Source organism: Anguilla rostrata, chromosome 5 (assembly GCF_018555375.3).
Source record: "Anguilla rostrata isolate EN2019 chromosome 5, ASM1855537v3, whole genome shotgun sequence".
NCBI lineage: Eukaryota > Metazoa > Chordata > Actinopteri > Anguilliformes > Anguillidae > Anguilla > Anguilla rostrata.
In genome coordinates, this window is record NC_057937.1 from 58741547 (window position 1) to 58768699 (window position 27153).

Here is a 27153-nt window from a genome sequence, read left to right on the forward strand (position 1 = left end):
TAGTCTTCAGATATCTTTATTGTAGCTTCCAGTGACATCCTCAGTAAAACAGTATTAGCCAAAAACTCCTAAACAAAACAAGGTAACGGTGATACAATGGCGAGAGACAGAGGCAGGAGGACCTACAGCAGACCCACCAAAGAAGAAGAAGAAGAGAAGGAGTAGGGAAGACAACAAAGAAGACAGAAGTCAAACCAAGCATTTCAAATAGATATTCATCACATCATAGTCATATTCATTTTTCATTTATTTTTCTCAGATTAAATATATTAATTTATTAAGATGTACCTTATGCTTCATTTTTTATTTGTTTATTTAAAAGTTTCAAAAAATAGAACTTAACAAACGAAAACAAGCCGCAGACGATGGTGACGTTTAAGAGAAGCGCCTGTCTGCGATTGGGCAGGAGGGCAGGGGATGGGGCGGGAGGTGGGCGGGGTGGGGCGGGAGGTGGGCGAGGCCAAAAGCTAGAGGGTTTGTCTGTGCCTTTTCACTTGCACATCTATACTTTAAAAAAACCAATGAAAACCGAGCCCAGCGCATGCACCTGGTTATGTAGAGTTTGACAGGTGGAGGTCGGTGTTATATGGGATGGGGTCAGGGGTCAGGGGGCAGGGTGGGGGTGGATAATGAAGGTCAAAGGTCAGGGGGGGGTCACAGGGTTCACAGCATTGGCTCCCGACACAGGACGATCTCCAGCTCGGTGCGGTACAGCTTCCCGCCATCCGACAGGGCCATGATGCTCTTCTTGTAGCCCGTCAGGTTCTTGGTGTCCACCTCCTGGTGCATCGTGGGAAAAAGGTAGAAACTGTTAAAAACTTTTTCCGAGTTCGCATCGCAACCTCCAGTTTTGCACATCAAACGGCGGGTCATATGGGGTCTCTTACAAGACGCACTCCACCGAATCAATACTAATTTGTAAGTCAGGGTGAACAATAAACGTATGTAAATTAATTCCCTTATTAAGGAATGGCTGCAAGGTCGGTCAGAAGATTCAGAGTCATATTTCATGCTGAGTACCCAGCCAAGCTGACACAGTTTGCATTCTGAAAGGCTGCAGCTCTTTCCCACCGTGTTGGCCACTCACCTTGTTGTTCTTCTCATAGAGGTCTTTGAGCAGAGCTTCCAGTTCTTGCTCGTCGATGTATCCGTTTCCATCCTTTGAACGAGAGAGAGAGAGAGAGAGAGAGAGAGAGAGAGAGATAAAGAATACAGGTAAACATTTCAGATACATTTCAGTTTAGTTTTTTTTTTTGCTTTTTTGTTTTTCTGTTTTGTTTAGTTTCCTTTGTAAACATGAAAGGCGATCTTTTCTGACTCCAATTAAAGCAAACAAAAGCTGAACATCAGCTCAAACAGCCATTGCCCCGGAAACTCCTGCTGGTTTGAGACCGTTATTCAGGCATAGCAATGTGGAGCAGACGAGGAAGCCAACCAAACAGACATTAGCCTCATTTCTTAAGTTTTATTATTCATATTATCATTCTCATTAAGAATCATATTTTCTTTCTTATTGTCAGTTACTTTTTTTTGTGCGTCACTGGGGTCATTAATCATCCAAACCATGCTCACTTACAAGACACTATTTAAACTTTTTTTTCAGAAATTAGAAATGAGAGAGTAGTCTTTTTAAATCTCGAATCAAATTCTTATTCTAAAGTTTAAAAAGACTGCATATTCTCTGTTCTGTAATGTCCTTTTATCAGTTATTCTGGGATCCCCTAAAGAAATTACAGTGACCAGTGTCTCACAAGACTGAGCATGCATCTTGAGCATGCAGAATATCTTTTTGCATGGTTGAAACTGAGGTACAGGGCAAAAGAGGAATGCTTTGTGTGGCATACTGCTGTTTAATTATGTATGGGATGAAACAACATTTCTGACAAAAAGTGAAGGAAATTATGGGGTGGTTGGGGGGGGGGGGGTACACAACACTAACGGCACAGCAACTGTGTTATTTGTTTGGATAGTTTTGGCTCATTAGAAGGAAAGATAGCGTGCTGTTCATCTGTTCGCTTTTTGCATCCGACTGCACAATTTATTTCTGCCAGAGTGCAGCCCACATTAGCGTCCGGTTGACCTGAAGTGATTTTTCATTCTGTCCTCCTCTCGCCTTTTTTTTTGTCATTACTTTTAATTATTGAAATCGCAGTTGTTAAACGTCCGAGCCACGGGGGACGAGCGATGGGGGGGGGGGGGCACCCAAAACACGTCGTGCTCAAAACCCCAGCGTATCGCTTCCGATCGAACACGTCGCCCTCCCCACGCAGTAGAATCCCCTTCGGTCCAGTCACAAAAGCACCAAAAACCACTGAGCAGCGGCACAAACAAACTATACTGTGGTCAGGTGACCACTGGCGCAAACCGACTTTCCTCACCGTCGCTGCAGTTATGTCCGTCTAAAACTTTGCGTCCATCTGCCAAGCCAGGTGTAACGGATAATACCCGTCGCTGAGCTGGGATCAGAGCTGCAGGTAAAACTACCCGACTAAAAAGCTCCTGTCACGATTTCTCAACCTCTTCCATGGATGTCGTTAAAGCATACTGCAGATGAACGAATAGACTGCGGCTATACATTAATACTAATCGTAAGTTCTCGAAACGGTCCCCGCTATGATGATATATAAGACCATTTATTAATAAAAAATAATATAGAATTAAGGAGCGAATATGATTAAGATATGAATGCGGGCAGGCGCTACTGCTTATGCTTTTGTGCTTCAAATGCCATCGAAAGTGAGAGAATGAATTAATGACATGTGACATTTAATCCACAGAAAGCGTGAATGAAAAGAAAAGAATATCAAATCAAATCTCCGCGTCCCTGGCTCGTATTTAGCCCCCCGGCTGCAAAGCCGCGCCCCGTAAAGTTAATTTCACACCCAAGCCCCGAAAACGCGAGGAAGCGAGGTCAAATATCACTCGCGGATTTTGTTTCCCCGGTCATACTGTGAGAGGTTTAATCTCAGGAACGTCGGGAGGACGTGAGCACGTGGATTAGTGTCAGCGTTGGGGGAGGAGATATTCGGGTTAGGGTTGTCCTTTGATCATAGTCATGGTCAGTCCCTCCCTCATACCACAGGGCCACCCCCTGTGGAATGGATGCACACACTCACACACACGCACACACACGCACGGCAGCGCAGGTGTTCCATTCTCGCTGATTTCCCTGTCCAGGTGCCTGGCAGAGGTCCCTGCTTTGCATGGGAGTTGCGTTCACGCACTCGACATGCAAATCATCGCCGAATCGTGACACTCGGGTTTTCCCTCCAGACATGCGGCATGTTTATTTATATGTATTTTTGAAGAGGGGTATCGGGTGTTCCTTGTTTACCTTGTCATAGTATGTGAAGATGGCATTGAACTGCTCAGAGGTCAGCTTGATGCCCTGTTCAAAGATAGGAAATAGATTTAGAGGTCAGATTGTGAGGTCATAACACACGCACACACACGCTGTACACACTCACATACATACACTTATATATATATATATACAGATTGATTGATTTGACCAAACTCCTTTAATGAATTGGTGTCCCAGTGATATCTGAATCTGGTTAAAAGTTCTTCTGCTCTTTACCTGGAACTTCAGTAGGAAATTCTCCTGCACTGGTAGTAGCCTGCAATAACAGAAAAAAGAGACTTATTGTGGGATACATTTCAGAACTGCTCAGCGGACTACAGAATTCCACAGACTGAGACTACAACTCCCACCGTGCATTGCTCACAGGCCGTCAGACACCCACCTGGCCATTTCTGACAGACCCAGCTTCCCGTCTCCATTCAGATCAAACATCTTCAGCTGGAGAGGTGGAGAGAAAGAGAGAGAGAGAGAGAGACAGACAGACAGACAGAGGCACAGAGGGAGAGTTTTTAACGAAACATTGAAACTGGGAAGACATTCTGAGTTACGAATTATCAGACAGAATCCAGTGCATGGTTTTACTTGACACAATTCAGTAATGAAGTTATAGTCAAGTTGTTACAACTTGTAGAGTCAACAGCTACATCCATTACATTTCATAGAGTTCAGTGATTAGACCACAGTCTTTCAGATGCCCTGAACCTGGGTCAGGTAATGATTCTCCGTGGCCATCTACAGATCAGTGGGGTTCAGTTAGCTATTCAGTAAATCTTCCCACAATTCAAGTGGCCCAAATAAATCCCTCCGTACCTCCACTGATGTGTGGCGGTGAACATTCCAGCACAAAATGGCTGCCGTGCATCACCCAAGTGGACGGTACATATTGGCAGTAGCTGAAATGTGTGTCACCCTCATCCCAGTAAAGTGCTTAAAGTGCTTTTAGAAGAGGGGTGAGCGTTGCTGAGCGAGCGTTTTAAGTGTTTAATCAGTGCTATACAGTCAGTGCTACGAAGCCAGCCCCAAAATCAAACTCCTTTTTTTGGTATTTGGATATATTCTACATAAGGAGACAGGTTTAGCTTAAGACTGACATGTCGTTTTTTAAATATATATTGCCGGAAACATTTCACATTGAGTTCCAGGCTCAACGATTATAGTAGCAGTGGCAATTGTACATTCGGCAATGTCAAGTAACTAATTTTATCTCTAACCATTATACTACTCTACAGTAAATTATAGCATTTAACAGGTACTCTTATCCAGGGCAACTTACACTGATAACTTTTTTTTTTCTTTTACACATACCACTCAATTATAGAGCTGGATATTTTGCTGAAGCTCTTCAGGTTAAGTACCTAAACTCAAGAGTACAACAATAGATCCCCCGCTGGAAATTCACGACCTTTGAGTTATGAGTTCTCTAAACATCATACTGCAGTTCACATAAGTTCAAATGTTATTGCTGCATTATCTGCCGAATGCCAAAACTGTAGCACTACAGTTCTTGTAAACCCATTTCGATGAGCTTGTAGGCTTTAATTTGTAAAATCGCCCTTGATAAGAGCATCTGCTAAACGGATGTAACGTAACGTAATGGAAATGAATGTGAAAAAAGGGAATTGTAACTGACAGTAGCTTCCAAGCATGCAGTCAGTTTCTCTGCTGGAGGCTGTCTGTAGAAGTGTTCCTTGTAGGGAGGTCTACAAGGGGTATTAAGGAGCAAAAAGGAGCAGAAAGGGGCATTAAGGAGTTGTAAGGGGAAATAAGGGGCAGTAATAAGCATAAGGGGCAATAAGTAACCCTCAGCTTATGTTGCTGTGTAAAAGCTGTGTAAGTCGCTGTGGACAAGAGCATCTGCTAAATGCCTGTAATGTAATGTAGCTTATGCACCGAAGGTTAAGCTTGGGAGAGTCCACATCTGCACTCCTGCAGAAGCACATTATAAAAGTGGCGTGTCTGTGTGCTGGCTGGTCACAGTCCACTACCCGAAGTCCGAAGCGTGTACAGCAACAAATGACTCTGATTCATTTTCTCCGGTGGTTTTGCTCGTTCAGGAATTTCACGCAGACAAAAAACGGAACGCCGTGCCCAATTATCATGTTCGGTTTTTTTTTTTTCAGCTGTTTTTTTTATTTTTTTTGTTTTTTTTTAAATTCCAACGAGACTGGCCGATCGCTCGGGAGATAACGCTGCTCATTCGCCGCGAAATTTCTCCAGATGAGCTGACACGATAGGCTGAACCCGATTACACGCGTCTGGCCTCGTCAGCGTGCCGAGCCTGAGCAGCTCCCCCCCCCCAACTTTCCCCCTTACACCCCCCCCAGAGTGAGTCACCCACCCTCTTTCAGAATTCCAACAAGCTCCTATGCTCCGGTGCTCCAAAATTTACTGCGGCCCTCCAGGACCGGAGTTTGACACCCCTGTTATACGGTCCTAGCTTAGTGTCTCTGCCATGCTTGGACTCCATTTTGGATTGTAACAGTCAAAGACCACCGGGCCCCATGTCATGTTCACTTGAACCAGACCTGGGTCACATTATGTATTTGTTTTGGATTCAAATACTTTTCTGTGCTCTATTGATTTTGCCTGGTGTAACTGAGCCTGCCAATATGACCAGAAGGCAGGGTTTGCACTTTTTGAGAGTATTTCCTTGGTTCCAATATACCAGACAAGATCAGTAAAGCGTAGAGAAGTATTTGAATCCAAAACAAATACGTATTTGACCCAGGTCTGACTTGAACCAATCAAGCGATTCTATGGAAATGGCTGCTCCAATCATTAGCTGCGGTGCTTGCGGGTGTGCTGGGGAGGCCCGGGTGCTCACAATGGTCTGTGTGTACTCAAGCAGCTTCTGGTCATCATAGTGTCTGTTGGCCTTCTTCAGCAGGTCTGACAGGAACCCCTGTGGAGTGAACGAAAACTCAGTCACATGATCACATGGCTCTGGCTCTGCCATTGGTTAACCTCGGTCACATGGTCGCAGAGTCACACATTGGTGCTACCAGGCTAAGATTTCTGGATTGAAAAGTTCTTTTTTTTATAGAAAGGGATCAAGAAGAACAGGGTTATGGCAAATTGCTCAAAAGGTTCAGAAAAGCATTAGTAGATTGAAAGAGAAGATTGTAGCTGTAACAAGAATATATCAGGGATTTAACATCCTTTTATAGGTTGAAGGCATTGTAATGTTTTACCTGTAATACATTGAATTCTTTCATTATCATCAAAGGATGCATGGACATGAGAGAGTGTATCGATGTAATCAACAGTGCACTTTCTCATTTGACTAGATCCTCCAGGAAGACAAAGGGACGCACCAGTAGCACACAAAGCACCACGTCTGCTTTCTGGTTTCCTTTAATCTACTCCATCCTGTAAATCAAAACTCTCTAATGCCTCTCCCCTTTCCACACAAATCTGCCTGCATTTGATTATCCTCTGGAATGTTTTTTTTTTTTGCCCTCCCTCCTTTCTGGTGATTGTGAAATTTGTATATTGTTTTTGCGTGGCTGGCTTGGTAGCCATAATGCTTTGCATTAGTTTCCATCTGTCTCTTTCTCTCTCTCTCTTGCATCAGTAAAGAGAGGGAGAAGACCTATAGGGGATTACCCTAACCAGCCAGAAAACACAGGCTGACACACAATAAATATTCTGAAAGGGTTGGGGGGGGGGAGGTGGGGGCTTGTACAGTCTAACCTGCAGCGTGACATGAAGATTCCCCATAGCTTTACTTTGCCCCGCACGACAGAGCGAACAAACGCTTTTAGATGCCATGGCAAATCCGCGGGCAAAAAAACAAAAAAACAAAACCTGCATTCAAATTGTTACGGTCCATTTACGGGCTATGCTGCCAGGCTGTTTCTCTTCACAGCCACATTCAAATATTCCCCGAGAATTTACAAACAGCAACAGCAGCGACAGCAGCAACAGCGGCACATTTGTCTTCGGTCTTTAAGGGCCGGGGGTTCGCTGCAGTTCGTTTTTCGGATGAGGTGCATCCCGTCCTCATGTTCTATTCTAGGGTAGCAATCAGGAGCCTCACTTTCTCTGTCTCACGGGGCGAGTCTTACTAAATAACATACTGACAGGCCTCAGCTGTGTGTGTGTGTGCGCGCGTGTGTATGGGTGTGTGTGTGTGTGTGTGTGCGCGCGTGTGTGTGTGCGAGCGTGTGTGTGTGTGTGTTTGTGTGTGTGCGCGCGTGCGTGTGTGTGTGTGTGTGTGTGTGTGCGCGCGTGTGTGTGTGTGTGTGTGGTTATGTATGTGTCTATGTAAGCACACAGCACATGTACAGGCACCCCTGCTTTCCGTGTTGTGTAGAATCAGTGCTGTAAGGCTGTCTGTGTGAGGTCACAGAGCAGCACAGGCTAGACTCCGCCCCCTTTTACCTTCAGCTCATTGGCTTCAATGTATCCACTGCGATCTGTGTCATACCTCCGCCATGCCTGCAGAACGAACATACAGACACACCGGGGTTAGTACTCATACACACGCACACACACACACCAACACACACATGAACTCACACATGCACTCACACACACACTCACACATGCAAACTCACACACACACTCACACATGCAAACTCACACACACACACATGAACTCACACATGCACTCACACACACACACACACCCACACACACATGAACTCACACATGCACTCACACACACACTCACACATGCAAACTCACACACACACACACACACACACACACACACATACACTCATACGCACACGCACACACGCACACACACACACATGAACTCACACACACACTCACACATGCAAACTCACACACACACACACACACACACATGCACTCATACGCACACTCACACACTCACACACGCACACATACGCGCACTCACACACACACACACACACACACACATGCACTCATACGCACACTCACACACTCACACATACGCGCACTCACACACACACACACACACACACACACAAATGCTTTCACACACACACACAGGCGCAACCACACACACGCAAATCCACCATAGCCCTGCATCTCTAAAACGGATGTATTTGCATAATGAAGTAAAATCTCAGTACGTAAACAATCCAGGTAATTTCTTTTAATTTGACCGGATTCATGAGCACGGAATGAGTTCCCCTCTCCGCGAATGATGTGGGGCCGTGTCACCATGGCGATGACATTCCTGGAGATACCGCAGCGGCTTTCATCTGAAATAACTATATTCATGACACACAAAAAAAACAGTTTGAAAAGGCAAAAGTACTGTGTGCGGAGATGACAACTCATGCTGAATATCCGAACATCTAAATTAGCGGATGACAAAAAAAAAAAGAAAAAAAAAACAATCTCACGATATCGAATATATTTGGCATGTAATTGTCTTGTTTTTTTTCTCTCTTCTTCTTCTTCCCTTCTGCCAGCTTGCCTTATCAGATCGAGTTATTCATTAAAGCGCTTTCAGTCTCACATTTCCATTACTTTTTTTGCGCCGGAGTTTTTTTGCGCGAGCGGAACGCGGAGGGAGGAACACGTTTTAATTTATATTTTAATCTGGCGGCTGTCCCGATTCCAGCGAGCGCTCTTATCAAAGATGGATGCTCCCCCGCCCTCGGCCTTGCAGAGCCTCAGAAAGGCCCATCTATAATACATGATTCTCTCAAAATAGCAGTTTGTACTTTCTCATTCTCTCCTTTTTAAAAGGTTTGGGTGATTAAAGAGCACCCCTTCACCGCTTTCTTTCTTTATATATACACATTTATCCCTCCAGAGAGAATTCCACAATTAGGCAACACAGTACATCTTCCCCCTTTTCTCTTTCTCTCTCTCTGTCCCTCACTCTCTTTCTCTTTCTCTCTCTCTCTCCCGCTCTCTCTATTTCTCTTTCTCTCTTTTTCTCACTTTCCCTCTCTCTCTGTTGTTTAATCACTTTCACCCTCTTGTTTCCTCTTTCTCTCTTCATCTTTCTATACCTCTCTCCCCCCCCCCCCCGCCTCATCTCTTTCCAACGTCTGGTTTTCTTTCTCCATCCCTCTTTCTATATCTCTCTCGTCTCTTCCCCCCCCCCCCCCCCACCCCCACCCTTCTCATTATTAGAAGGTATGAAATCCTTTAAACTGACACAGAAATGAATAGGGTGGGTGGGGTTGGGGGGGGGGGGGGTGTGGGAGCCAGGAAGTAAAAATCAATTTTTTCTTTCTTCCTTTTTTTCCTTCGTTCTCAGGTCTGGCAGCTGATGCGTGTCTTTTGTCTCTGCTGCGGACGAGGCTGGCGGAGACAATGGCGGCTGAATAATGTGCCGTCAGTTTATCAGAACCGATTCCGCCCGCCGGCCGTCAGCCGCGCGGCGCTGTGGCTACTTTTGAAGGGCGGCAAAAAAAAAGAGAGAAAAAAAAAAAACAGCGTTAAATGCCAACCTGGCTAACAAATGGCACTGAAAATGGCACTCTCTTTCACGGGAGAAAAACGAGAGAAAGTGTGGGAGAGAGTGTGTGTGTGTGTGTTTGTGTGTGTGGTCTGTGTGTGTGTGTCTGTCTGTCTGTGTGTGGTGTGTGTGTGTGTGTGTTTGTGCGTTCATGTGTGTTTGTGTGTGTGCGTGCATGTGTATGTGCAAGTGTGTTTGTGTGTGTGTGTATGTGTATGTGCAAGTGTTTTTGTGTGTGTGTGGTTGAATGCTTATGTGGAGGGGATGGGGGGGGGGCGGGTGGTAGTTCAAACCTAAGTATGTTAGCCGACAGTACGTTCCTGTCCAAAATCACTGGTATGGGCTCTGCCCAAAAAAAAAAAAACGATTTCCAGTCACACGAGCTGAAAATGAAAAGTCGCAGGATATGCAGTCGAACGAATGAATACACTGTGTATGTAAATGCGAGGAGCCTGGCTTGCGGTTCTGGTATTCAAATGCTGCGTGCGGAAGATAAATATTACATTCTGCCGATGCCGGGTGTGAGGGATTGTCCTCCGCCACCTATCTATAACACTTTTGGTCTCGATGAGACCGTGAATGACAGCTCATAATCACCTGCGGAGTGTTTTTTTTTTTGTTTTTTTTTCTCGAACGGCACAGGTGTTCAGTCACGAAGCCGATAGCATCGCTCAGACAGCAGAACTGAAAGGTCAAAGGGCGCTCCACGGGACGGGCTGCCATTTGTGGAGACGAAAACTCCTCAGCGGGGCTGTGTGCGATAGGCGCACTTTCGGGTAATGTCACCAGTTCTAGACTGCGGTGTCAAAATAGGTGATTGGGTTTTATAAATCTCTTCAGGTTTCAGAAATGTCTTCAAAGACTAGGGACACGCACACACATGCACACACATACACACACGTGCACACAAACACACACATACACACAGAAATGTACACATTTTCTCTGACACACACACACACACACAAACATGTACACTCAAACACGCACACACACACACACACACAATGCGCACACACACACACACACACACACTCTTCCTCCCTTCGCTTACCGCCATGAACTCCGAGCTGGACCCCACAAACTGTCTGAAGCACAGCAGGAAGTTCTCCTCTGTGGGCAGAATCTGAGCCAGCTGCAGGGCGAGAGGGAACAAGAGCGTGTGAGAACAGACAGAAACAGAGAAAGAATAAAAACAGGGGATAATGTGACGAAGACAGAGAGAGAGAGGGACAAGGAGAGAGAGAGAAAAAGAAAATAAATATATAGACAGAGGGCTGGGGAGAGACAGGGAGAAGCGAGGCTTTCTCAGTGCTGGTGACATGAGTTGTTGGGGCTCAGAGACCCACTTTCTCCCTGACAGTGCAGAAGTCGCCGACCCGTGGGAGAGCGGCGTTGGAACGAGGTCGATTTGGGCTGATGGATGCGCCCCTCTCTGGGCTGGGCATCCTTCACACACCGTCAGACTGACGAACGACCCTGCACAGACTCACGCTTGTCCCTGCCACCTCGGGACAAACGGGCCGTGTACAGGCGGCCAAACCGAAAAGGCAGGAGTCGGGACCCTCTTATTCACAACCTCACAACAAGCACCCTCATTTTCACTGGTCTGGGTCCACAGGGTCGCCTCTGACCCCCATCCTGATATATTTGATCCCCTGCCCCTCCCCCCCACATGCTTGGCTGTGAACTGTATATGTAAGTAACTGATGTATGTCAGACTGCAGAGGGACACAGATGTGACATAGTAAACAATTCAATGGAAGGTGGAGCTGTCAATCACTTCCCACAGCAGAGCATTATGATTGGTTCCAAATAGTTACTGAGATTTTTTTTAAAATACTTGTAGCTCCACCCATTTTGTGTTTCATGAAACTTCACTGTTCCATCAGTTGTTCATATGGCAAGACTTTACAATGAGGTCACATGAATTGGGGTTAACTAATGTAATTCTTAACATTAATTATTGGTGTACAAATACATTAATTAACCATGAAATGTAGTTAGTAGTTAATAAATACATTAACTAATGTATTAGTTACTTCATTATTTTTACATTAGGATGGACTTATAATTAGTTAACCATTAACAAATAAATGTGTTATTTTAATCCCGAAATGAGTTGGCCTTAACTAATGTAGTTGTTAACATGAATGAATGATGTGCAATACATTAACGAAGCTGTACAGATGAACTTTTCAGGAGTTAGCAGTTAACAACCACATTAGTTAATGGCAATTCATGTGACCTTATTGTAAAGTGTTACCGTTCATTTAAAAGATAAGGAAAAATACCAGAGCGCACAGGTTTTTAAATGCTCTATTACTCTGCCACTGCTCTAGTTCAACAAACGATCTCACGTAATAGCGAATAGCCGAATAGTCTGATGAAAATCAGTGCTGGATATTTAAAATGTGCGACGCGTCGTTTGCGTCGTGTCCCACTGTACCATGCCGTCTACTGACACCGAAACACAGTGAGACACAGAGCGAAAATAGCACGGCCAGCACACAGGCGGGTCCGATCGAATCGAAGCGCGCTTCTCTTGTAATTACGAGGAGCAAAGCCGACCGTGATTGGATCAAGCGCAGATTACATAATGGCTGCGCGGTGCGTTACGTGTGCCGCGATAACATTCGGACAAATACGAGCGCCGTCCCCCCCCCCCCAGCCGGATTATCGGCAGAGTAAAGCCCTTTCTAAGCTCCCTCCACGCGCGCGTGTGTGCGCGTGCGTGTGCGTGTATGTGTGTGCGCGTGTGTGCCCGTGCGCACGCAATCCATGCGCGTGAACACGCAAATGGTAAATGGACTGCATTTATATAGCGCTTTTATCCAAAGCGCTTTACAATTGATGCCTCTCATTCGCCAGAGCAGTTAGGGGTCAGGGGTTAGGTGTCTTGCTCAAGGACACTTCGACATGCCCAGAGTGGGGTTTGAACCGGCAACCCTGACGTGTGAGTGCGCGTCGTCTGCACGGGAGTGACATGCGCCGCTCTTGTGTGCGTGTGTTGCCGTGACAGCCACCGGCAGCACAGCGCTGTGTGGCCCGAGTTGAGCCAAGGGGGGGGGGGGGGGGGGGGGGGGCAGTTGGGTTCAAGGTGTTTATCTCACACAGGTAACACCTGGTCCGCTGAATCCTCTCTAATTGCCACAGGGGCTGAGAGTTCGATCCCACTGGGGGGGGGGAGGGGGGTGGAGCAGGTGTTTGGTGATTACTGTTGGGGTGTTTGAGCACAACGAGGAGAGTTTTTTGTGCGTTTGACACGATTAAAAGTCCTGGAAGGCTGTGTGTCCACCGTACGTTCTACACAGTGTACTACAGAGCGGGGGGGGGGGGGGGCTAAGGGTACTCCAGTGCACGCTGGGATTCCTCACAGCCATAATTGCAGCTCCAGAAGCATAAGAGGCTGGTAATTGTTTTTTAATTTGACACTTTCAATATGTAAGGAGGGCTGAGCTACACTCTCAATGGCACGTTATGTCAGAATATTCAGATATATGAACAGATATTCATATCACAATGAAGTTTTCAGACACACACACACTCTCTCCCTCAACATTAATAAAAAGACTTATGATGATCTCTGTCTCTCTGTCTCTCTGTCTCTCTCTCTCTCTCTCTCTCTCTCTCTCTCTTTCTCTCTCTCTCTCTCTTAGCTGAAATGTTGAATGTGTGTAAACCTGGTCAAAGAGGTCTAAGACACAACGTAAAATGGCAATGCGCCTATCCTACAAATCTGTTCAAGCGCTAAATTCTCCAACACAGCTATGGCACCTTATCAACGACCATAATTTATCAAGAAAAACCTTATCCCACCCTGCAAGACCCTGCAATTCATATTTGTCCTCTGTTGGGGACATGAGTCTCTGGTCTCAATCTCAAGAACCATATATTCTACTATGTTGAAGCCTACATTACAAGGCTCTCGATAAATATATGAAAAATAATATCTATATTAATATTTTTCTAAAAATATTTTCACTGCAACATGTATTGTCATCCAAGACACTTGTGCTATGTCACAAAATAGAATTTTTTTTTTTGCCAGGACTCAAGGGGATATACAGTCAGTCCCCCAAGGGTCAAGTTTGGGAACATCTGAAAAAGATTTCTTACCTCGGACATCTCAATTCTCCCATCTGCGTTCTTGTCGAATTTTGCCATGAACTCCTTCATCTTCTCCTTGAAGGCAACGTTTGTGGGATCCTGTCCAATTGAACAAACAGCAATAATTTTAGCTCGCACTCTGAGAGTTTTGATTGAGTATCGACATAACTTTGTCCCCTTTGCCCACGAAATGATGTCAATATTTGTGAGAAAGCCAGCCCTACAGGCACAAGAAAAACACACTACAGCAAGCCCAACTTATGGCCCATTACCCCTCATTTTCAGTTATTCCCACACAGCAAAATGGTTTCTGCAAAATCAACTCTGATACGAGAGCTTCTAAACTCAAATGCAATAGCCGTAGGGTTGATTTAACATGCCGGTTGCCATACTGGCTGGCCTGAGGACGAGCACTATCCAAGCCAAGAATCAAACGCATTTCCACAATTTTCCCTCATCTTTCAGATGGCCTTGCTGTTCACGGAGCACAAATCGTAAAAAAAATTAGAAAAAATAAAAAAATGACAACACATCCTGTTTGTCTGGGAAAAGCTCTGTTTTTGTGCTTGAGTAGAACTCTCCAGGGAAATAAGCCTTGACATAATTTTGATAATGAAGTACTGTTTGATTGGACTGGAGGGCGTTATTTGAATAACTCTGAGTGCTGTGAAAAATTTTTTTATGGTTGATGTATTCTGACATATATTCTCGTCGTCCCCCCGTCCCCCCCGCCCCCCACCCCCCCATATTAACATGTCTGTGATTGGATGTGAACTGGCGGAGATTAAATCACAGGTCAGACACATATTTAATTTACACATATTTTACCTCCTCGAATCGCAAATGACATGCAATTAAAGTCTGTTAGCCGACAGCTCTGACCCTGATAAACAGTTATAAACAATGCAGTTGCCACTTGAGTAGAATAGAATTTAGCAATTTTTTTTATTTAAAAAAAAATTCAGTTTCTGCTTCAAACCGTTAATCAAAAAAAAAATTCAAAACCAAGGCGGTGGTCTATCTTTGAGCTACATGAATGCCACATTGACCTACTTTTTAAAACTTTCACTTTTAAAAAAAAATTCCTGTTTCCAGTCCACTTCCTGTTGAATCTGAGGTGGCAGTGCTCGAGTCTAAAATAGGGGCTGAAGGCTGACCTTTAAACTTAACGCTGTGCCTCTCACGTTCCTTCCCATTTGTTCAGGATGTTTAACGATTACTGTACGCCAGTTACCCAAACAATTAATCCCTTGGGGCAGGTGCAAAAATGCCCTTTCCCTTCGTGCAGCACATTTCAAGATAACTTCTTCCAAAATCCGAGTAATAATGAACTAAGACAGGCCTTTTTTAAAGAGGTACATTGCCCCATATTGGCACAGCATGTGGTTAAATGGCGAAGTGGCAATAAAGTTAATTCTGGAAAGGAACGTATTTTCATGAAGATTTGCGCTGTTCTGAGATTGTCCCGCTTAATTGGTCTTTATGTTGTTGTTACTGTGCTCTGTTGGTGAGGAAGGAGCAGGGACAGGCGCGTTTGCGTGCTGTAAATTCGGAGATGCACAGAATCAGAATGCTATCGCACGGAACCGCAGGGGTGGAGAGCATTAGCGGCCAAAACTGTGCGTTTCACCATCGAGTCGATTCGTCGCACGAGTGTCAAGCAAGCAAAATACAGGAGGGTTTGAGATCAGTGATTGATTTCTAAAGGGATTCTGCTTATGATTTTGGTCACCTGCACATCCTGATCATGACTAACAGATGTTGTGTGTGTGTGTGTGGTTGTGTGTGTGTGTGTGTGTGTGTGTGCATGTGTGTGTGTGTGTGTGTATGCGTGTGTGTGTGTGCGTGCATGTGAATGTGCATGTGTGTGTGGGTGTGTGTGTGTGTTGCTTACCACACCAGCCCCTCTTCGGGCAGTCTCCAGCTCCTTGAAGAAGTTTTCCAGCTCCTTGCCTTCAATGTAGCCATTACCTGCAACACAGGTGAACAGATTCGATCAGAATTGAAAGACGACCACAGATCAAACGCAGGTGTCATTCAGAACTAAAATGCAGAATTTGTCTCAGAGTGAAACATCCATAACCTTCTATCCCACTGTTTCCCAAGAGCACATATTGACCGTGACATTATTTGGGCAATAATCTTCTAGTTTTTTCCCAAAACTGACTCAGTTGTTTTTTCCCTCCAGAAAATCTCCATTGTAAAGCACATTGTGTGTGTGTGTGTGTGTGTGTGTGACACTGCTAATTTTGATAATTAGCACTAATTTTGTTACACAGGGAGTTGGACCCAGTTAAATGTGATTTTTACACCCTTTCAAGCAAATATTAGCCCAACATAGCACCTCCATTAGCACTTCACACACATTCATGAACATACAAACTACACTATATTAACATGCAAGTTATACATGTTTTATAACGGCTGGTATGTTAATAACACATTTATGGTAAATGGACTGCATATATATATATAGCACTTTTATCCAAAGCGCTTTACAACTGATGCCTCTCATTCACCCATTCTCACACACACACTCACATACCAACGGTGAAAGGCTGCCATGCAAGGTACCAATCAGCTCGTTGGGAGCAATTTAGGGGTTAGGTGTCTTGCTCAGGGACACTTCGACACGCCCAGGGTGGGGGATCGAACCGGCAACCCTCTGACTGCCAGACAACCGCTCTTACCCCCTGAGCAATGTCGCCCCCAGGGCATGTTAATGCTATAGAATTGGTATTAAAGAGCACCAACTCTCCAACAATTCTCCCGACATTTACATTAAATTTAAGGCCTTCGTTGGCCATGCTTGTTTAACGCGACTTGCAAAGCTTACAAATTCATTACATGCAATCCATTTATACGGATTAATATTTACGTTCAGTATTCAGGTCAGTGGCAGTGCCCCGCCCCAGGATTTAAACCAGCAACCTAAGAGTTACATGCCCAGCTTCCTAACCATTATGTAACACTGCTGCCCCGTGCTGCACCCGTGTGGTAAATTATGCATGTACCTGTGCGCATGCATAACCTGTGAACGAATGGCCAATGTGAAGACCGGAGAAGATGTTCGGCAGGCAAGGATGAAAAATTTAAGGACGTGAAGGAACACCAGCACACACACACAAATGCGTGCACACAAACGCGTGCGCACACACACGCATACACACACACACGCAAACACACACATACACACATACACGCGCACACGCAAACACACACAGACACACACATACACACACAAACACACATGCACATCTGCACACACAGACATACACAACAGATACCGACACAGTGGCACACACACACACACACACACACACAGCAGACTCAGTGTAGTACTATAGGTGCTCCAGTAAACAGTGGTTCTCAGCAGATCTCTGTGGTTTTCATGTATTTGTATTTGCTGAAAGCAGTAATTAGTGGCCTGGGGTCAGATTTGTTTTTTTCTCTGGTTGCTGAACTGGTGGCTTATTCAAATGATGGCTGTTATTAAAGAAAGTTTAATTCATCACTCAGAGGGACTCTGAACATGTCTATCTCTCTCTCTCTCTGTCTCTCTCTCACACTCTCTCTCTCCTCCTGCTCTATTTGTCTCTTTCTCTCTCTCACTATTTAATGGCCATTGTTTAATGTCATATGGAATAAAGCATTTTTTAGTAGAAGAGTCTCACTCTCTCTCTCTGCCCTCTCTCTTTCTCACTCTCCCCCTCTCTTTTTCTCTCTCTCTCTCCCTCTCTTTCTCCCTGTTCCAGTCTCTCTGTTCTGACCGCCTCATTGGCCGGCTGGCTGGCAGGATCCCCACTTCATGGATCTTAATTAAAAATCCAGGAAAGAGTGTGCAAGCTGTCACAGGCTCTCTGAGACTGAACACCCCCCCCCCCGGCCCACGTTTCACACACACACACACACACACATATACACACACACACACACAGACACAGACACACACCAAGACACACACACACGCACACACACACACACACTTTCTCTATGCCTCTAATTGGGGCTGCCTTACTGCCGTGGTTCTTTGAAGTTAATTCATTTGAAGGGATGAGAGAGAGAGAGAGAGAGAGAGAGAGATTTTCAGGCTGACAGACAGGTTCCATTTTATTTAATTTCTCTGTTCTAAAAAACGGGCCGCGGTTGAGAAAAAAACCTCAGAAATTCACCCAAATCCTGGAAAAAGTAATGTCCTTCCTCACGTCTGTGGGCTGGGTTTGTACGGTCTTCTCGATCCACATGCAATACCTCAGTTTGGAGTGCAGCCATCACCAGGACAAAGGTTTTACTGAGTGCTCCAAGGGGTTCACTAATCTGTGTGGTGGTGATGGTGGTAAAGGGGATGAGAGGGGGAATGTGGGCTTATGGGGCATCCATGGCAGGGATAATATGGGAGTTTAAGGAAAGGGATTGGTGACTCTATCTGGCAGCACTGTTTTACGGATGGGATTTGTTAGAGAAGAGGGAGGGGGGTGTCGGGTGCGTGTATATGACGGTCGATTTGATAGATTAACATTGTGTGTTTTCTCTAATGGCTGCCTCCTCCCTCACAGGCCCCCAAAGACCCCCCCCCCTCCCCCCCACCCCCTTGAGATGGGTGCCTCGCAGGAATCGTGCATGGGGAGGGCTGGGTTTTAAATCGGGGATCCCTCCTGGGGTCACCCTCCTCCCCGCAAACAACAACAACCCCCCCCCACCCCCCCCCTCTCTACCCCCGCAACACTCCCCCACCCCTTGCATGGATAATGCCAGTTTGCTTAAATTGCCGGCAGAGAGCTGATGTTCGAGCGGAGGAGCGTGAGTCGGAGCGCGTCTTCCCATGAGGCAGAGGAAGGAGGCGGAGTCAGTCCCACATCACTGCACACGCCTTCACTGGGCCTACTTAAAATATTCCATCCCTCAGCGAGTAGGATTTTTGGAATGTTTTTTTTCTCTACAATTATACAGCCAGTGTTCTAGAACTCCGTTGCTTTAGGTTACCAGTGGTGACTGTTACATCAGCATTGGAATGTTCAGTGAAGAGCATTCTAATTTTGTATTTGTACATCCCATACACCTGCAAGGGTGAAAACAAAATGCCGTCTGTCAAAGCCCAATGCCATCGCCCCCCCCCCCCCAACCCACGTCTGTCGATTAATTCACCCTTCAAATCTTTGATGACTTTCATTTGCAGGCGATGCGGAGAAGGAACACTCCCGGGGGGAAAACCAAAGAATGATATTTAAATAGAAAAGCAGAACAGAATACATTAAAAAACAATTACAATAAAAAAAAAGTCAACAGAAAAGAAGCGCCGCTGTCTTGCAAAACAATTTACTTCATATTGTGCTGAATTTCTATAACCGTACACAACAGCTTTCATTGCATCATAGCGATAGCGTATTACCTTGGCGCATTCTCGACTCAATTAGCGGAAGCTCCAAATCCGATGTGGCGAAATGCAATAAATCTTAGACTTGCGATGTCTTTCTGGGTCGAGGTGAATATTACGTTTGCGGAAATGTCCCTTCGGACACGACGGCTTCCTGCCGGATGATATGAATTATTCCCAGGAAGGAGCCATTTTAATGGAGGCGCTATAACAGCCGTGCAGTTATGCTAAAACATTCATCCACCTCATACTGAGTGCTATGCATTATCTATTGGCATATATAGAGCATGCATTACATATTGCATACATATGTGATGAGTTTACTCTTTAATCCGTATATGACATTTTTTTTTTTAAATACACCATTTGAATATAAAAATATAGATTGATATTTTGTCTCACCTATTATTTTTTTTAAGCTTTAAGTTTTCATATTTTCAAAATACCCAGACTCGCGAGCGTTGCCTTGTTCCTAAGCCAGATTGGCCGGATCACTGACCAATCATACCAATCGTACAACACAGCGAGCATGTGTACAGGAGCGGAGCTTATCTCCAAACAAATCACACCTCCCCCTCCCCATCCCCCCCCCCCCCCACCCCCCCCACCCTCTCCTTGTCTTTGCATGATACTTTGATAGGTAAATAGCCAGCTGCAAACAATGTTCCAATCCTCGGCAATCCGCACAAGGAGATCTACCCAAATCGCCAGACAAAGCAGGCCAGCTGTGCCCTGTGGTGTGTTGGGTCAGGGGTGGGGGGGGGGAGGTGGTGGAGAGATGGCGTTACATCTGTCCGACTACAGCAGCACTGAGACGTGATTCCTCTGGTCCAGCTCCGGAAGCGTCACCTTTAACGTAAGCGGTTGCTTTACTGTAAATGTCTCTGCTGAAGGAACACTGTGACACTCTCACGCTTCATAACCTGAATATCAGTTTGAATAAAATGCATGGGACATAAACGCATGTGCGATTTCACACAGCTCACATTGCCTCTGTCACAGTGCAGAGAAAACCTTACTGGGAAACACATGGTGAGGAGTCATTACTTTAGGGCTCACCAGTGCACATTGGACCGTGATGCTGTGTTTGCTTGGGCTTCCTGTGAGCTTTGCTAAGCGCCTAAAATCACTGGTGACCAGTAGGAGAGCTCTGCGTTGAGGTGGCACAGCATCCACCATATTGAATCCTGATTTGACCAGCTGGGAAAAGCAACCTGATCGTTTTTTTTTTAACTTTTATGAAGGTTGTTTCCTGAAAACATTGGCTTTAAACAACAAATATCTCAAATACATATAAACTGTCTCACCATCTCCAACCACAGTATGGAATACTTCAAATCTTCCTTGCTGCTGCAAAGTAAAATGTTCAGTGTTAAATTAACTCTTACAGGGTATACGTGGTCCCTGTTGGACTCGTATTTAGTCTGTCAGAGTTGAATTAACACTGGACATTCTACTGTGCCTGCTCTCTGCTTCCTGGTAGTTTGGTGAATTTGTGCCAGAACATCCCATTTCTGAGCCTCCTCCTCCCGCCTCAGATGTACCAGAACCACGTGCTGGAGAAGGGCTGCTGATATAGTCAACGGCAGTTGGAATTTGAAAATTAACCGCCGCTTCATCCGTTTCTTTCTGATTCAGGCCAACTGCAGTACGGGCGGGAGGATCAACCCCCTGGCCTCAGGTGGGTTGTTCAGCCGTCGAAAAAAATCCATCTGTGCCAAAGTCTGGGGAAACTCCCCTCAACTCACTCAACCCGAGGGTGGGGGGGTGGGGGCGGGGGGGCTTTCACCAGCCCTAAGCCCTGATTGCATTTGGGTGGGAGACCCCCCTGGGAAATGCATGTTGCTGCTGGCAGTGCCGTTGGTGGGACAGTAGGGGGCAGCATTTCATCAAGGAAGCAAAAAGAACAGGCAATCAGCCAGGGCACTGATGGAGGGAATACCGTTCTGTAGGAGACACTGCACTTTGGATGAGTAAAGCTAAAACTCGGACGCATTGCGCTCACTAAAGATCCCATGGCACTTAGCCCGTTAAGGTGTGAGATCACAAATATGGAACATTCTAATGCTGATGTAACAATCACTACTGGTAATTTATAAAGTGGAGTTCTAACACAACTTCCAGTAAAAGTCCTTTACTAATTTCAATTAAATTCATGTTAGGCCACTGCAGTCCGCATAGCACCTTCTTGCCCCTGGAGTTCACCTAGTCCTGAATTTATTTATTTATTTATTTTTTGCATGGTCTCTATCCTCTTATTAGTAATAATGTGTGTTGTGCTGGTGAAGAATCCAGCTATGACAGCAGACACACAGTGGTGTTTGATAGTTAAGCCTCATATTCACCCATCTTCCAGCAACTGCCACTGCAAACCAACAAACTGAGTGCAGATTTAAGATGTATTTTACATCATAACCGTTACTGTCATCTTAGTTCACAGTAAGTGTAATACTTGTGGGAGTTGTAGTCTAATTGTGAATTATTAGAATAGAATAGAATAGAATAGAACAGAATATTTATTTTCTCCTGGCACTCAGAAGAGCTGAGGAGATTATGGCTGAGGATGGGGTCAGGGGTCAGGGGTCAGAGGTCATGATGGAAAGGGTCACATGACCCTGCATGGGGATTGGCACAGAGTGCAGGCATTACAGAGCAGCAGAGATAAACCGCAATGATCCGCCCTGATCCAGTCCAAAGGGCGGCTCTTCACTGTGCCATGACTGTAGGAATGGATACGGGACACTGGAGCATGCAGCTGATCGCCGTTATGTTTGGTTTATAGACGGCAGGATGGGGGAAATGCTGGCAACCTGGGTAGAAATGGAAATAAATAAATGCTCTTTTTAATCTACCATTCAGGATCAGTTCCCTTTTTGCACATCTCTTGGTTTGTTTGGATAGTCCTAGTCCTCACTGCACTGCTTACGGTTGATGTGGTGGATATTTACATAATTTATTTCTTTTTTTTTTTTTTTCTCGACGTGGCACAGCTGATATTTCAGGCGTTGGCTGACCCATACGAGCGCTGTCATTACCGTGACCGTCCTCATTTTTGTAACCACTGTCTGTTCCACAGTCACCCTCATCACCACAGCCATTATCAAATTTCTAATATGGGGGGAGGGACTGGTTCACAGACTCCCTCATCGCACTTATCATGCCGATTTAAAAACCATAAATCATACATCATACCTCATACATAAATCCCACTCCCCACGAGGAGGGATTTATCATGATTATGGCTGACATCTGAGTTTTCCCCAGAGAGCCGACCAATGAAATTAGACATATAACCTGCATCTGGACAGCAGTCTGCACTGACATTTAGAAAAATACCCACTCAAGTTTCAAGACAAAGCATCTTGCCTTGCAGGCAAATATTAAAGTGGCACATGGGATTCAAACCTGCAATCTTCTAGTCACAAGTGCTGTTTCCCTCACCAGTTCATTGCACCTATTTTCATATTTTCAAGTAATAAATGAGAATCAAGTTAAACCACTAATGTGTAATGATCACCATAAAAAGCATATTTTCTGTTCAATATATTATTTGAATTTTATTTTGTGTATCATTGAATTGAAAGATCATGATATCTAAACTGAAGAAAAAAATCGCCAACAGTATCTCATAAACTAGAGATTATGTCTAGGATTAGACCATCGCTCCCCACCCCCATCTTTCCCATCTAATATTTATACACCCCATGCCCCTTCTTTGCAGCCTTAAAATAACCACAGACACCAACCTTGCCAGCTGATTGGCTCCTATTCTTTTTCTCTTTTTTTTTCTTTCTTTTTTAAACCCAGCAACAACAAAACGAATGTTGCAATTATGCCTGCAGTTCCAATAGTGCATTTCAATGCCTTGGCATATTTAATGCAAATGAAGACACTTCCTTTTTTCCGCCACGAATCTGCAAATGAGGGTATCTCCCCTCTTCCCACACAGAATGCTTTCGTTCCTGGAAAGATCCCGAAAGCTGTGATATTTCTGGAGTGCAAGCCCATTTCGTTTTATGAGCTAGATGCATTCAAACTTCAGGCGTCGCAGAAGAGGCTGATTAATTCATAGTAGCACCGAGCGCCTGACTCGTTTTACAGGTAAACTGAAACTGCGCTACGACATGCGTCATAATCGCATTTCTGTGATTTGTCACGCGCCGCACTCATTTCCCAACGGTCCTTAAACGATACGTAACTGTCAATGATGATATTGCATAACGGCTCAGTGCGGGCCTCTAAAAGAGTAATAATGTGAATCATTATGGATGACTGATTGCCCTTATTTCCACGAAGTGCACAAAGCCATGCAGAGGTGGAAAAGGACTTCTAGAGAAGCGGGTTGCGATGTCGGCTGTCTGCTAGGCAAACATTCATATGCAGAGCTTAATGCATACATCTTTAATATTATTATCGTATTACTTAAAGCTGTGACATCACTGCCCCGTTCTCGAATGGTATGTGCAGCCCTTAGTTTATGAGGCCAGTTTTCTAATCAATGTGATGCAAGCGATTCTGAGTAGGCTATCACTTGAAAACAAGAGCCCATCAGTTGTTGTTGACAAGTTTACCTCTGCCTCTCTATCTATACACATGCACGCGCAGAGAGAGCGAGAGAGAGAGAGAGATCATCATAAGTCTTTTTATTAATGCCGAGGGAGAGTGTGTGTCTGAAAACTTCATTGTAATATGAATATCTGTTTCTGACATAATGTGCCATTGAGAGTACGCAATTGCGTGCGCTCACCGAGCTTAGAGCATTCTCCGTCGCGCTCAGGGAAGCTTAACTATTCGGGTGTAAAGAAAACTGGACTAATTGCGCTGCCGCTGGATGGAGACAGCGAGCAATTTAAAAGTTCCTGCGTTTTTGTTCCGGTACCCGGTGCAATTCAGCATGAGCAAGAGGGGTCTAATAGAGAGGTAACTAGAACCGTCCCACGTCCGTGCGCGTCAGCACAGACTGAGGATTCCCTAGCTCTGCTCGGGTGTGTCCTTTTTTCTCGCAAGAAGAGCAATCCCCTATCCCCCAAATGAGGCTCTCCTAGCATCAGCGCGCGCAGCGGTGCGCTAAAAAAAAGAAAAAAACCTGCGCCACTCCTTAGTGGAATGCACACGTATTTCTTTCCTGACAGGCGATCAGCTTTTCGGCAGGAAAAACGAGTTAATTGTGTGGTACTTTCATCCTGGAAAAGGCCACTTGGGAGCCGACAGCAATCGTAACACGGTTATAGTACCCACTGAATTTTCGCGATATGGACTACTGCTTCAACTTATACGAGAGATAAAAATAATGGTCTGGAGAGGGTATTGGGTGACCGAGGGTACAATAAGTGATCCGTGAATGCAAAACAAAAATCGAATGCATGGAAAGCAACTGACTGATCAGTAGCACTTTTATAATTTGCCACCGTTTCTGTAATGGTTCTAACTGAAAAAATCAGCAAAGCATATAAGTAGACAGATGTCCCGAAATGCAGTAATATCGACATAAAACATCTGTAAAAATAGAAGTAGAAATCATATTTAAACACAGTTGAGGACGCCCTTGTGGCTCATACTCGCGAGCGTACGATAATTATCACCATAATTCCATAATTATCACCGAGAGCCTTCTCGTCTCGTTTCACATCGCAGACACCCACGGAGAGCGGCGATCACGCAGTCGAAAGGACTGAGTACACTTTATGAATGGGGCCAGCCTGTAGCAGCGGAGAAGATGCGCACTGATGTTGAGCGTTGACTGCTGAGTGTTTTTCACACATTGAGAAAACGATGTCGAGCGAGTGAACGTCAGAAAATCTTTTTTGTTTTTTTTGGTGAATTTTTAATGCGTCAACGAATCCAACAATAATGCGCGTGCCGAGGTATTAAGCCACTGCCGGAAATTTGGTGAAATTCCCAGATTGCGGATCACCGTGTGCATTGCCAGGATGAATTGCGCAGCTAATTGGAACAAATCATGGAATGCATCTAAAGGAATTAAATGTGCCAATGTGTGTCTGTCAGAAGTCCGAATTCCAAATGCATTTCTATTCAGCAGCCGACTCCAAAGTGCGTTCGTACAACTTACTCATAATGACTGTATTTTACTTCACACGATGATACACTTTTCAGTAAAATGTTTTCTCATATATGATACTCTATCGATATATATATATATGTATTTAAATTATGTTTATACTAACACAAGTTAAATTCCTAAATGCCTCCTCCTTGGGTGGTGCCGGAAGAAAAATATCGGTTACATAGCCTTCTGTGATTAAACTTCTAAGAAAAGATAACGGCGTTTATTATAGTAAATCCAATCGCCCCATTGATTATTGGACTGGAAATGAAAGACGCGCGTCCCAGGAGAGCGGCGAAGATGCGCTGCCGGCTGAAACGCTAGTTAGGCTGCTGACACGCCCATCTTTCTTCCAGCGCGAGGTACACGGATGCGCGCGTATCAGAACAGCTTCTCTTGTCAATATTCCGCTCCGCTGACAGAAACTCTACTGATAAAAATACACCGGTCCATTTAAATCGGATCGGATTCCGCCGCAAAAAATCAATATCTGGCAGCGGTATACATTATTCATTACGTCTCAGCAATTTTGATAAAGAAACTCAATATAAACTCCCATCCCCATTCCCAGTTGCGTCTTAATGCGTGGCGATAGGGAGCTGTTGCGAAAAATGTATATAACATGATACAGGCTGTAGGCTTGATATCCAAGTGGGTCAGTGCTTGATACAGCTGTTTATAGGCAATTGCTTTAGTAAATATCTTGTGATATAAATCGATTATATTTATTATAATGAATATAACTGACCCAAACAAATAAAACAAAACAAGCACAATAAAACAAAACAAAACAAAACAAAACAAGCAAATGTTTTAAAATGATAAACTGTAATATTTGTATACTGGGTCTGGATAACAGTGCTAAAAGAAAACGAAAACTATTTCAAGCTTGCGCTGCATTGATATCGTTTATGGGCTACTGTTGGACTTCTCTCAAAAAAGTTTATACATGGCTTCGCATTAAAATTGATCGTGGTGTCCCGTCCAAATTACGCGAGGAAAATTGACCATTAGGGTTAAATAGGCACAATGCCAGACCCGGGTCCTCAGACACATAATGTTTGTGTATCCCATAGAGCTCTCGGGATTCATCTGAAGATGGTTATATTTTTTTAAATAAAAACCAATTCAGGGCAAGTCGTTTTCAATAAAACAAAAGTCATACCCAAAGAAATATGTTTAAATGCATTGTTTCATTTTCTTATTCAGGACAATTTTCCAATATTTCAGGTAGTTTTACGCAGCAATATTGAACATCCTCCGGAACTGTCTTCATAGTACCACTTCTAATAGATTTGCCCTCAAGACGGACGTAACTGAAATCAGGGTTTAGTTCGTCGCCTATTTTAAAGTAATTCCACAGATTGACGCAATATATTTCAGACAGAATGCGAGTATTTTTATTTGGGAAAATATGAATTCAAATAATTAAAATATTTCTGATTAGGTTTGATATCTTTTTTTTTTTTTTCAAAGCAAAGGGTCAACTCACGGTACATTCTGCCCCTCTTTCTTCCACAGCATCATTTCATTTACCGTGAAACTAAAACAACTTTGCCCCGTCAGCAAGAGTCACTCTCATCCCAAAAAATATTTAATAATAAGTTCGCATAGCTCTTACTAACCATCAGTGTCGAAGTGTTTCCAGATGTCCAGGAACTGGGAGGCAGTCAGCTCCGCCAGGTGTAGGTAAGGAGGCTGCGCTTTGTTGGCCATGGTGCGGTGTTAATTTTTTTCTTCACTGTGTTTTTTTTTTTTTTGCGCTTGAAAATCCCGAGCGAACTTCTTACACAGTCAGATCCAGATTCTTACTGTCACAGCATCGCTGC

General features: G+C 44.6%; 1 protein-coding gene across 1 annotated transcript; it reads right to left on the bottom strand.

Annotated features, from left to right (window-relative positions):
• Window positions 1–27153, bottom strand: calb2a (calbindin 2a). Its single transcript, XM_064337403.1, has 11 exons — window positions 26950–27153; window positions 15781–15857; window positions 13896–13985; window positions 10831–10911; window positions 7748–7804; window positions 6189–6266; window positions 3747–3802; window positions 3581–3620; window positions 3335–3388; window positions 1088–1159; window positions 1–780 (listed from the first exon to the last, which is right to left on the bottom strand). The coding sequence occupies exons 1-11, from the start codon at window positions 27038–27040 to the stop codon at window positions 664–666; spliced, it is 813 nt and encodes a 270-aa protein (XP_064193473.1). The 5' UTR covers window positions 27041–27153; the 3' UTR covers window positions 1–663.